At 46.1% G+C, this 12,368-nt stretch overlaps 1 protein-coding gene across 5 annotated transcripts in view; it reads right to left on the bottom strand.

The window, feature by feature from the left end:
* Positions 1–337: 337 nt before the first annotated feature.
* The window catches only part of dennd4b (DENN/MADD domain containing 4B), a 31,398-nt gene continuing 19,367 nt past the window's right edge, over positions 338–12,368 (bottom strand). For all 5 annotated transcript variants that reach the window (XM_068711577.1, XM_068711581.1, XM_068711578.1 and 2 more), the window contains 9 exons: positions 8,723–9,017; positions 6,059–6,163; positions 5,656–5,831; positions 5,181–5,337; positions 4,858–5,097; positions 4,428–4,524; positions 4,179–4,344; positions 3,863–3,921; positions 338–2,979 (listed from right to left, as the gene is read on the bottom strand). In XM_068711577.1, the coding sequence (XP_068567678.1) occupies positions 2,834–2,979; positions 3,863–3,921; positions 4,179–4,344; positions 4,428–4,524; positions 4,858–5,097; positions 5,181–5,337; positions 5,656–5,831; positions 6,059–6,163; positions 8,723–9,017 (1,441 nt within the window). In that variant the 3' untranslated portion in view covers positions 338–2,833. The remainder of the gene's footprint in view (positions 2,980–3,862; positions 3,922–4,178; positions 4,345–4,427; positions 4,525–4,857; positions 5,098–5,180; positions 5,338–5,655; positions 5,832–6,058; positions 6,164–8,722; positions 9,018–12,368) is intronic.

Genomic DNA, 12,368 nt, shown 5'->3' with positions numbered 1-12,368 from the left:
GTCTCATGTCAATGTGTCATTGAGCAAGACACTTAACCCCAAAAATTGCTCCCGTAGCTGCGTCTACTGTGTGTAGACAGATACTGATCTGTAAGACGCTTTGGATAAAAGCGTCTGCTAAATGACTGTAATGTAATGTACTATTATTTTGAAGGCAGGCTCGTCTAACTTCCGGTTTAGATTGCAGTAACTTCACAGCACTGAGAGTCTCTGAGGATGATGATGAAATGAAGGTTAATTCACTGGTGTGCTAATTATAATAATTAGATTTAAAATAATAAATGAGAATAATTAAAATGTGTTTTCCCATTTGTAAGAATCAAAGCAGCACAAAAGAGACATTTGGGGCTCATCCCTGTCTTTTATTTTTGTGTTTTGTTAAAAAACATTACAGCTGAAATAACATTTATAAATTACAACAAACAATTATCTATTTTAAATACTCTGTTACTCATCCAACTAATAAAACAAGCTGCAAAACACCAAATTCAAGTCAAATTCCTTCAATTGAAACCTGAAGAAGCATTAAAATAAACAGAGTGGAGCTTTAAAATAAACAGAGTGGAGCTTTAAAATAAACAGAGTGGAGCTTTAAAATAAACAAAGTGGAGCTTTAAAATAAACAAAGTGGAGCTTTAAAATAAACAGAGTGGAGCTTTAAAATAAACAAAGTGAAGCTTTAAAATAAACAAGGTGGAGCTTTAAAATAAACAGAGTGGAGCTTTAAAATAAACAAAGTGGAGCTTTAAAATAAACAGAGTGGAGCTTTAAAATAAACAAGGTGGAGCTTTAAAATAAACAGAGTGGAGCTTTAAAATAAACAAAGTGGAGCTTTAAAATAAACAAGGTGGAGCTTTAAAATAAACAGAGTGGAGCTTTAAAATAAACAAAGTGGAGCTTTAAAATAAACAGAGTGGAGCTTTAAAATAAACAAAGTGGAGCTTTAAAATAAACAAAGTGGAGCTTTAAAATAAACAGAGTGGAGCTTTAAAATAAACAAGGTGGAGCTTTAAAATAAACAAGGTGGAGCTTTAAAATAAACAGAGTGGAGCTTTAAAATAAACAAAGTGGAGCTTTAAAATAAACAGAGTGGAGCTTTAAAATAAACAAAGTGGAGCTTTAAAATAAACAAAGTGGAGCTTCATTCTGCTGCAGTGAATTCACTCCGTTGTTCTTCACTCACACAATCAACAGTAGATTTCCATTTTTAGTTTCTATTTTCATGCAAACTGCAGATTCAGGTTCAGTAAACTTTTGCTCCAGGGCACCCGTCTGCAGCAGGAAATTAACTTGATGACACTGATTTAAATCTTTTAATTTAATCCCTGTGTGTTACACTGAGAACCCTCTTCCTGTTTTCTTTAAGCTTATTTCCCTCATTAAACCTGAACTGATGAAACTGAGTTGGGTTAGATGTTAAATTAAAGTTGTGTTCCTTTTACAGAGAAACTTAACAGCAGCTTTTGTTGTTGAAACTCTCACCAAGTTAGTACCAAGTCTACATCTACAGCTGAACCCGAACCCATCAGTCCCAGTAGGCACCGGCATCCCAACTAATACCCGCTTGTCGCCCCGCTGACGCCCCGCTTGTCGCCCCGCTTGTCGCCCCGGAGCACCCCGCTTGTCGCCCCGCTTGTCGCCCCGCTTGTCGCCCCGCTTGTCGCCCCGCTTGTCGCCCCGGAGCAACACGGTTGGTGGATGCGGCTCAGTGACGATAGCAGATGGATGAATTGGTCAGCTGACAGACTGGAAGTCTCTCAAACAAACAAACAAACAAACTAGACAAAGATTAGAAAGTTACTGTTGAGGCAACAACAATATCGTGGTTACAATGTGAGGAACAGAATAAATGTCCATTTCTATCTATTAGTCCGACAGCTTTAGAACCTGGTTTCAGGTGAGACGGAGACATCATGAGGTTCAGGGTTCAAGGTGGTGAAGAAGAAGCTAAACCAAAATAAATGTCTGGACGATTTATCTGAGCTCAAAAGTCTACTTACTCGGTCTTCAGGGGTTTCAGCTGCACCTCATGGTCTTCATCAGGAAACAGACCTCAGCTTCCTCTGATCGGACCTCAAGATGCAGCTGAAAGCTTCTATTAGAGTCTACCTTCATGTCACCGTGGTCTTTAGTTCACAAACTGATCAAACGGATTAGACGGCTGATGAGGAAACTTTAAACTATGTTGTAGCTTCAAAATAAAACTGTCCGACAGTCTTTGGAAGACTTTTATTGTGGTGGGAAGGATCCATCACTTAATAACTCTCAGTAGCTTCATAAAGAGAAACAACAAACACAGACAGACGTTTCAGGGAGAAGAGAAGCTTGTTCTGTGGTTTCTTTAAATGTTTCTGACCTCACAAACCTGCAGCCACACAAACACTGAAGTCTTCTTGAAGAATTCTCTGGTCTGCCTCTTGTTCCACCTTTTAGAATTAAAATGCTAACGATCATCCTCGGTCACTGCTGACAGAATATCTGACATCAAACAACTACGGAGGTTAAAAGTCTAATCTGGTTTTAATCATCTGGAGTTAAACAGGGACAAACACAAAGTTCACGACTCAGCGGATTCTTCTGGACGTGAAGCGACCTTCTATCCTTCAGACTTCACAGACCGGAGCATCGATCTCGGCCGGATCTACTTTCAGGATGACGAAGACAAAGAGCATCTGGATTCACAAGGACGAGACAGGAAGGAGCGCGTCGCTCCGACATCCACCAGGAGGCAGCAGAGAGGTGAAGAACACAAGCGGGCCGAGGCAGCGGGGGGTTCTGGGTTCTGTAGTCCCCCCCCCCCCCCCCCCCAGGGATGAACGCTGCAGGACGAGGATCAGCACTCGAGCGGCGGGTGGAAGCAGCGTCTGCAGTCCACAGCTTTGGGTCCAGGAGGCTGCGCTCTTTTCCTCCGGAGCTCCTCTCGACCCAGAGATCCGCTGAGCCGAGAGTACGCCGCCTTGTACTTCTTATCGAACGCAGCTGAGGAGGAAGAGCAGACGGTATCTGTGATGTGTGTGGATACCACAGCAGCGTTAGTGTCGGAGGACCAAAGCTGCTCCTTCAATGTGGGAACTGAGATCAAGGATCACCTAAGAACTCTTTTACTGGGAACTGAAACAAACTCTGAGGACTCAACTCTAAGTCAAATTCAGACCCGTTAATGAGACCTGAGATTAAACACCAAGGCTGCTACACAGTCACTTTAAAGAGCTTCATTAACTATACGAACATGAATTCAAACCTAATAAAGCGACACGTTACTGACGTCGTCCCCGATTCAAGCTTCACTGGCTCGATGCCGGAGGTCGCTGATGGCGAGCTCGTTCTGCATCAGTGCTTCCACCATCAATCTATATAAATAATCTTATATTAAAATAATCTGATGTAAAAAACATTTCTGATTTCTCCAGAAAATAAACACATTTTTGTTCTCACATTACATTACATTACATTACTCACACCGGTGAAAGTCCACCAGGTCCACACGGCCCGCTGCAGGACTCTTCCGATGCTACGAGCCGTTCACTACGAGCAAGTGTTGCTAAAATAATTTCTTGTGTCGTTAAATGTCGCTGAACTGGTGAACTTACATTTTATAGACGTAACAGCGACGGGGATTGTGAGAGAGAAGGTAGCTCCTCAGGTCTGCATGTTGAAGTGTCCTTGAGCGAGAACCTGAACCCTGAATCGCTCACTGTTTCCAGTCTTTATGCTAAGGTTAGCTAAGCCGCTGCTGGCTGTAGCTTCGTATTGAACGTGGTTCTATTCCTTTCACAGTTTATGTGTGATGTGTGCTCACTAGAGTGATTTTGTGTTATTGCTCTTAAAAGCTTTGTTATGATGAGGTGTGAGTCGGTCTTACCAACATGGTCTTTGCCCATAGCTGCCAGGGTGAGGAAGAGGAACTCTCTGTACAAACTCCTGACAAACACATACAAACAAAGAGTAAATAAAAAAGCTGTATACTATAAAAAAGACTTCACATTTTAATTATCTCATTCAAAAACTGGCCCCACTGTGAAACTGTCCAGTGGTGAAACCCCAGTGTACACCCAGTATAACCCGAGTATAACCTCGGTTAAACTCCAGTGTAACCCCAGTATAACCCCGGTTTAACCCCAGTATAACTCTAGTATAACCCTGGTTTAACCCCAGTGTAACCATAGCGTAACCCCCACCTCTGAGTCCAGGCGGAGCCCAGCTGTTTGTCCAGCGTATCCAGGAAGAGGGTGACAGCCTTGTGCACCTCGTTCATGCCGATCCAGCGCAGCACCTCCTCTAGGAAGGACAGCGTGAACGGGTGGTTGTGTCTCCGCCAGCTGTAGCTCCTCATCGGGACGCCACCTGGTGGAAGAAGGAGGTAGGTGGAATCTCATGAAAGAGTTAAACAAATTGGAAAGAGTTGAGTTCCTGTGTGTTTGTCTTACTGTGGATCCTCCAGAGGATGTAAAGGGGGGGCCACTGGTCTGTGTCGGGGGTCAAGGTGTCCCAGAGGAGCCGAACCCTCACGGCCGAATTCTCCGACTGGGAAACAAGGACACAAACAGTTTCTTGTCTTTAATGTCACCTCGATTTTATTTAACTAGGATTTCTGTTTCGACTATTTGGTGGACATCTGGTCAGTCTACTAAAATATCAAATTGACATTTAATGAGTTTTGTTCTTTGAGTTTAAATTTGGATTAATTGCAAATGTATTTTAAATTGTGATTTAAGCTTCTGTAGATCTGCAGCTTTTGGAATGTTTCGAGACTCTTGGAGCAGGTTTGTGCTGTGAAAACTCTGACTGGCTGTTGGTCCAGTACCAAAGTAAAAGTGAACTGTCCTCTATGGACCATCACATCCGACTCTGTGCTACCTGTGAGAACTGGCTGACCAGTGGCGAGGCCCTGACCAGCTGCAGCAGATTACTGGGCAGACCGAGGCGCTGGAAGTACCACACCAGGTTCCAGAAGATGATGGAGTGGTTTTCCAGGAACTGAGGCTGGGCCAGGACCGCCTCGCCCTCGTTCTCTAGCAGACTCTCCAGCTCCTTCCTCAGGACCAGAGGGCTCAGGTAGGCCACCGTCACCTGGGGGGCTCCGCCCACTGAGGAAGTCTGAGGGGGGGTTAGAGACCACCATCGTAACAAAAGGCATGGCAGACGAGAGGATGAAGTGACACATTTAAAGTGCATGTTACCGTGGTGGTTCTGCTGTTCTCTGAGTAGCTGCTGGTTTCAGAGCTGGAGTCTTCACTCACACCGTTACACTGGTTTCGCAGAGAGGCCTCCTGACTACCGGGGGGCCTCACAGCGCCCTCCACCTCGTCCTCCACGTTCCAGTTGGTGCGCTCCGCACTCAGAGAAGAAGACAAGGAGGAAGACTTAAGATGGAGTGACGTTAGCTGAGATCGTAGCTGGTGGAGCTACAAATGTAGGACATTCAGTTTAGTCCCCATCACAGAACCAGGATCTGGAGAAACCTCTTCTGAGATCTGAAACCAACAATCCTCTCTCTGGACACTCAAATGACTCACTTCAGACCATCATAATATCTAGTCTGTAAGGGTTCTGGACCATGACGGGTTTTACCTAACTAACTAACTAACTACTACTATTACTGCTACTGCTACTACTACTTATCACTACTAACTACCACTACTAACTAGTCCGTACCTGCCAACAGGTCCCAGGTCACAGACCTCGGCGTTCAGGAAGGGGACGAAGGACGAGTAGCAAAACGGACAGGACGAGTTCAGGTTGGAGTCGTCCGACGTCCAGCCGGCCATGATCTCCTCGTCATAGACCAACGAGTTACAGCTGCGACACAGAGAGCAGCTCGACATCAACACCTGGACACACAGAGGAGGAAGTATTAACATCCTGTACTGCAGTAAAAGTCCTGATGAAGGGCGTAATACTCGTCCAATCATCATCACAGCATTTGATTTATATTCTAAAACTGAAGTAAAGAGTAATAGTATAAAGTAAAGTAGCTTGACTGGAAACAACAAATCTATTCAGGTCCTAATAAAACCTCAATAACTGCTGAGTCATTTCCTGACAGGGACCACGTTACCTCGAGGCCCGTCCCTTCTTGGTTGGCGTCCCAGGACCGCCGTAGAGGAAAGGCTGGACAGGGTGTGTCCGTCAAGTCCAGGTCACTTCCTACGGACAACGAACTCTGAGAGAAGAGGACACGGTCTGAGATTATCTGTCTACACATCATCACCATGAGACTCTCGTGAACATTAACTGTCTACACATCACCACCATGAGACTCTAGTGAACATTAACTGTCTACACCATGACACTCTAGTGAACATTAACTGTCTACACATCACCACCATGAGACTCTCGTGAACATTAACTGTCTACACCATGAGACTCTAGTGAACATTAACTGTCTACACCATGAGACTCTAGTGAACATTAACTGTCTACACCATGAGACTCTAGTGAACATTAACTGTCTACACATCACCACCATGAGACTCTAGTGAACATTAACTGTCTACACCATGAGACTCTAGTGAACATTAACTGTCTACACCATGAGACTCTCGTGAACATTAACTGTCTACACATCACCACCATGAGACTCTAGTGAACATTAACTGTCTACACCATGAGACTCTCGTGAACATTAACTGTCTACACATCACCACCATGAGACTCTCGTGAACATTAACGTCTACACCATGAGACTCTAGTGAACATTAACTGTCTACACATCACCACCATGAGACTCTAGTGAACATTAACTGTCTACACCATGAGACTCTAGTGAACATTAACTGTCTACACCATGAGACTCTCGTGGACAATAACTGTCTACACCATGAGACTCTATTGAACATTAACTGTCTACACATCACCACCATGAGACTCTAGTGGACAATAACTGTCTACACCATGAGACTCTATTGAACATTAACTGTCTACACATCACCACCATGAGACTCTCGTGAACATTAACTGTCTACACATCACCAACATGAGACTCTAGTGAACAATAACTGTCTACACATCACCAACATGAGACTCTAGTGAACATTAACTGTCTACACCATGAGACTCTAGTGAACATTAACTGTCTACACCATGAGACTCTAGTGAACATTAACTGTCTACACCATGAGACTCTAGTGAACATTAACTGTCTACACATCACCACCATGAGACTCTAGTGAACAATAACTGTCTACACATCACCACCATGAGACTCTAGTGGACAATAACTGTCTACACATCACCACCATGAGACTCTAGTGAACATTAACTGTCTACACCATGAGACTCTAGTGAACATTAACTGTCTACACATCACCACCATGAGACTCTAGTGAACATTAACTGTCTACACCATGACACTCTAGTGAACATTAACTGTCTACACATCACCACCATGAGACTCTCGTGAACATTAACTGTCTACACCATGAGACTCTAGTGAACATTAACTGTCTACACCATGAGACTCTAGTGAACATTAACTGTCTACACCATGAGACTCTAGTGAACATTAACTGTCTACACATCACCACCATGAGACTCTAGTGAACATTAACTGTCTACACCATGAGACTCTAGTGAACATTAACTGTCTACACCATGAGACTCTCGTGAACATTAACTGTCTACACATCACCACCATGAGACTCTAGTGAACATTAACTGTCTACACCATGAGACTCTCGTGAACATTAACTGTCTACACATCACCACCATGAGACTCTCGTGAACATTAACGTCTACACCATGAGACTCTAGTGAACATTAACTGTCTACACATCACCACCATGAGACTCTAGTGAACATTAACTGTCTACACCATGAGACTCTAGTGAACATTAACTGTCTACACCATGAGACTCTCGTGGACAATAACTGTCTACACCATGAGACTCTATTGAACATTAACTGTCTACACATCACCACCATGAGACTCTAGTGGACAATAACTGTCTACACCATGAGACTCTATTGAACATTAACTGTCTACACATCACCACCATGAGACTCTCGTGAACATTAACTGTCTACACATCACCAACATGAGACTCTAGTGAACAATAACTGTCTACACATCACCAACATGAGACTCTAGTGAACATTAACTGTCTACACCATGAGACTCTAGTGAACATTAACTGTCTACACCATGAGACTCTAGTGAACATTAACTGTCTACACCATGAGACTCTAGTGAACATTAACTGTCTACACATCACCACCATGAGACTCTAGTGAACAATAACTGTCTACACATCACCACCATGAGACTCTAGTGGACAATAACTGTCTACACATCACCACCATGAGACTCTAGTGAACATTAACTGTCTACACCATGAGACTCTAGTGAACATTAACTGTCTACACATCACCACCATGAGACTCTAGTGAACATTAACTGTCTACGCCATGAGACTCTAGTGAACATTAACTGTCTACACATCACCACGAGACTCTAGTGAACATTAACTGTCTACACCATGAGACTAGTGGACAATAACTGTCTACACATCACCACCATGAGACTCTCGTGAACATTAACTGTCTACACCATGAGACTAGTGGACAATAACTGTCTACACATCACCCCCATTATCTTCCAGAGACGTCATGCATCATCAATTGTAACTCAAATTGAAATGAACTTGAATTCTTTGTAACAAACATAAATCCGTTCGTCACAGTTGAGGCTGAATGAGAGTAAAGAAACACGTAGCAGTCAAACCTCTGAGGTGGCGCTGACCAGCCTCTCTTTGGCTTTCAGCAGAGTTTCAGCCACTTGAGCTTTCCTGGACTGCCTCTGTTCAGAGACTCTTCGTCCTATCCCACTTCCTCCTCCTCCTCCTCTTCCTCTCCGGTCGTCCACGCTAGCTGCTCGTCTAACAGACATTCTGTGTCGCGTTGGAGTCAGAAGCTGCTGGAGTTTCCCAGCCAGACCTCCTCGGCTCGGGGTCGAGACGTTGTTGGAGTTCTCGTCTACGATTTTATTTCTGCCAGCAGAGTCTCTCGTCCCTGCAGGTCTGTGGGTGAAGGTCACAGAAGTAAAACAGGACGTGGTTACACGAAGTAGTGATCGTGTCGAGTATTTTAAATGGTTCTAGCTGAAATGAGAAGCTGCTTTCACTTGAGTCCATGACATGAAGTTTAACTCTATTCTCTACACTTTCAATCCACATGAAAATAAGTTTTACCATTACATTACAGTCATTTAGCAGACGCTTTTATCCAAAGCGACTTACAATAAGTGCATTCAACATTGGTAATCAAAAGAACTACTAGTCACCAGAAGTCATAAGTACATTTCCTTTTCCAAACAAGCATCTAAGAGCCTGAAGCAGAGCATAACTCAGAGCCAAAGTACAGTGCAGACACAAGAGAAACAGTTAGTGCTATAAGTAATACGAATACAATAAGTGCAACAAGCTAGTATGAATACAATAAGTGCTAAGTGGAAGGCTCAGGGTAGCACTTCCTGAAGAGGTGGGTTTTCAGCCTGCGCCGAAAGATGGGCAGCGATTCCGCTGTCCTGACGTCAGTGGGAAGTTCATTCCACCACCGTGGGGCCAGGACAGAAAACAGACGTGACCGGGTCGATCGGCCGCCAGGACCTCTGAGCGACGGGGCGACCGATCGCCCCGAGGCAGCAGAGCGAAGTGGTCGGGCGGGGGTGTGAGGCTTGACCGTGGCCTGGAGATAGGAAGGAGCTGTTCCTTTCACTGCCCTGTATTCTAGCACCAGAGTCTTAAACTGGATGAGCTCTTACAGGGAGCCAGTGTAGAGAACGGAGAAAGGAAGTTGTGTGGGAGAACTTGGGGCGATTGAACACCAGGCGAGCTGCGGCTTTCTGGACAAGCTCCAACGGTCTGATGGCCGACGCCGGGGCTCCGGCGAGTAGAGAGTGTCAGTAGTCCAGGCGGGAGATGACGAGAGCCTGGATGAGAACCTGCGCCGTCTCCTCAGACAGGAAGGGACGAATCCTCCTGATGTTGTAGAGCAGGAATCTGCAGGAGCGTGTAACGGATGAAATGTTTGCTGAGAATGACAGTTGGTCATCCAGGGTCACACCCAGGTTCCTCGCAGTCCGAGTTGGCGTCACCACGGTATCATCAATGGTGATGGACAGGTCCCGGTGCAGGCAACCCTTCCCCGGGAGGAACAGTAGCTCAGTTTTGTCTAGGTTGAGCTTGAGGTGGTGTGTCGTCATCCACTTCCAGATGTCAGCCAAACACGCAGCGATGCGCGTCTCCACTTGGGTGTCACTGGGGGGAAATGACAAGACCAGCTGGGTGTCATCGGCATAACAATGGTAGGAGAAGTCATGCGAGCGAATAACAGAACCCAGAGATGTTGTGTAGAGCGAGAAGAGAAGGGGGCCCAGAACTGACCCTTGCGGAACCCCCGTAGTCAACGTGCGTGGTTCCGACACGGTCCCCCTCCAGGTCACCTGGTAGGATCGACCCGTCAGGTAGGATGCAAACGGGGAGAGTGCAGAGCCTGAGACGCCCATCCCCTCGAGGGATGAGAGGAGGATTTGATGGTTCACAGTGTCAAACGCCGCAGACAAGTCCAGGAGAATCAGGACAGAGGAGAGAGAGTTAGCTCTCGCGGCGTGAAGCGACTCTGTCACTGCAAGGAGGGCCGTCTCTGTCGAGTGACCCACTTTGAACCCGGACTGGTGGGGGTCCAAAAGGCTGTTTTGGTGGCGATAGGAAGACAGTTGGTTAAAGACAGCACGTTCAAGTGTTTTGGATAGAAAGGGTAGAAGAGAAACCGGTCTGAAGTTCTTGACATCAGAGGGGTCAAGTGATGGTTTCTTCAGAAGGGGGGTGACTCTGGCGGTCTTGAAGGCCGTGGGAAAGCATCCTGAAACAAGAGATGTGTTGATGAGGTGGGTGAGGAAAGGAAGGAGTTCAGTCGCAATAGACTGAAGAAGAGGGGAAGGGATCGGGTCAAGGGAGCACGTGGTGGGGCGGTTAGACGTGACAAGGTTGAGGACCTCGTTAGGGGAGAGAGGAGCCAGAAAGGGTAAGATGGGGCGTGGAGATGGGAGGGAGAGCTGTGGGGGCAGGATTGGACAGGGAGAGAGGGGCTGAGAGAAGGAGGATCTGATATCGTTTACCTTCTTGTCAAAGAAGTTGGCAAAATCATCAGGGAGAAGGGAGGAAGTAGGAGGAGAGGGTGGGGGTTGGAGGAGTGAAGTGAAAGTTTCAAAGAGTTTTTTAGGATTGGAAGCAGAGGTTAGGATTTTAGAGCGGAAGAACGCAGCTTTAGCAGTAGATAGAGAGGAGGAGAAAGTGGAAAGAAGAGCTTGGAAGTTAAGAAGGTCCTCCGGGAGTTTGCCTTTTCTCCATTTACGCTCAGCCTCTCTTAGGCTCCGTCTATCAGTACGCACTGAGTCCCACAGCCACGGGGCGGGTGGAGTTGGGCGTGCAGGCCTGGAGGTGAAGGGACAGAGTTTGTCCAAAGAAGAAGTAAGGGTGGAGAGGAGAAGATCAGTAGCAGTATCAGGGGATAGGAGAGATTCAGGGTCAGGGAGAGCAGAGGTGACAGAAGAGGAAAGATCAGCAGGGGAGAGGGAGCGGAGATGACTCCGGGTAGAAACCATGTGGGTAGGTGGAGGAAGTGATGGAGCAGAGGATAGGGAGAGGGAGTAGGACATGAAATAGTGGTCGGAGAGCTGGAGGGGAGTGACAGAGAGGTTAGCAGTAGAACAGTGCCTAGTGAAGATAAGGTCCAGCTGGTTGCCTTGTGGGTAGGAGAAGAAGAAGAGTGGTAAAGGTCAAAGGAGGAGAGGAAGGAAAGAAGAGGTTCAAGCTTATCGGTCTGGATGTTGAAGTCACCGAGCAGGATGAGCGCCGAGCCGTCGTCATGGAAGTGCGAGACTAATGTGTCGAGCTCCTCCAGGAACTCACCAAGAGGCCCTGGTGGGCGATACGCAACAGCAATGGTGAGCATGACTGGATAAGTGACAGTAACAGCATGAAATTCGAAAGAGGACGGGGAGAACTGAGGAACAGAGACAAGAGAGTATTTCCATTTTGGGGAAATTAGCAGGCCAGTACCACCACCCCGCCTCACAGCTCTGGGAGTGTGAGAGAAAGAGACACATCTGACAGAGCTGAGGGTGTGGTGGTGTTTTCTGGTGTGATCCAGGTCTCAGTTAGAGCAAGAAAGTTAAGGGAGAGCAAGGAAGCGTAGCCTGAGATGAACTCAGCTTTCGGCACTGCCGACTGGCAGTTCCAGAGCCCCCCCGCCACCATTTGCTCGCCCCGAGCTGAGAGAGTAACCTTTACCTTTAAATAAATGAAAGCACAAATATTTAAGAGCCTTCAAACATCTCAAAGTGACATCAAAGACAGAGAAGTTAGTAA

Source organism: Cebidichthys violaceus, unplaced genomic scaffold, assembly GCF_023349555.1.
Source record: "Cebidichthys violaceus isolate CVI_PGR_0920_01 unplaced genomic scaffold, fCebVio1.0.p SCAF_163, whole genome shotgun sequence".
NCBI classification, from domain to species: Eukaryota; Metazoa; Chordata; class Actinopteri; order Perciformes; family Stichaeidae; genus Cebidichthys; species Cebidichthys violaceus.
The sequence above is the reverse complement of the archived record's forward strand: the minus strand, read 5'-3'. Positions and strand labels throughout refer to the sequence as shown.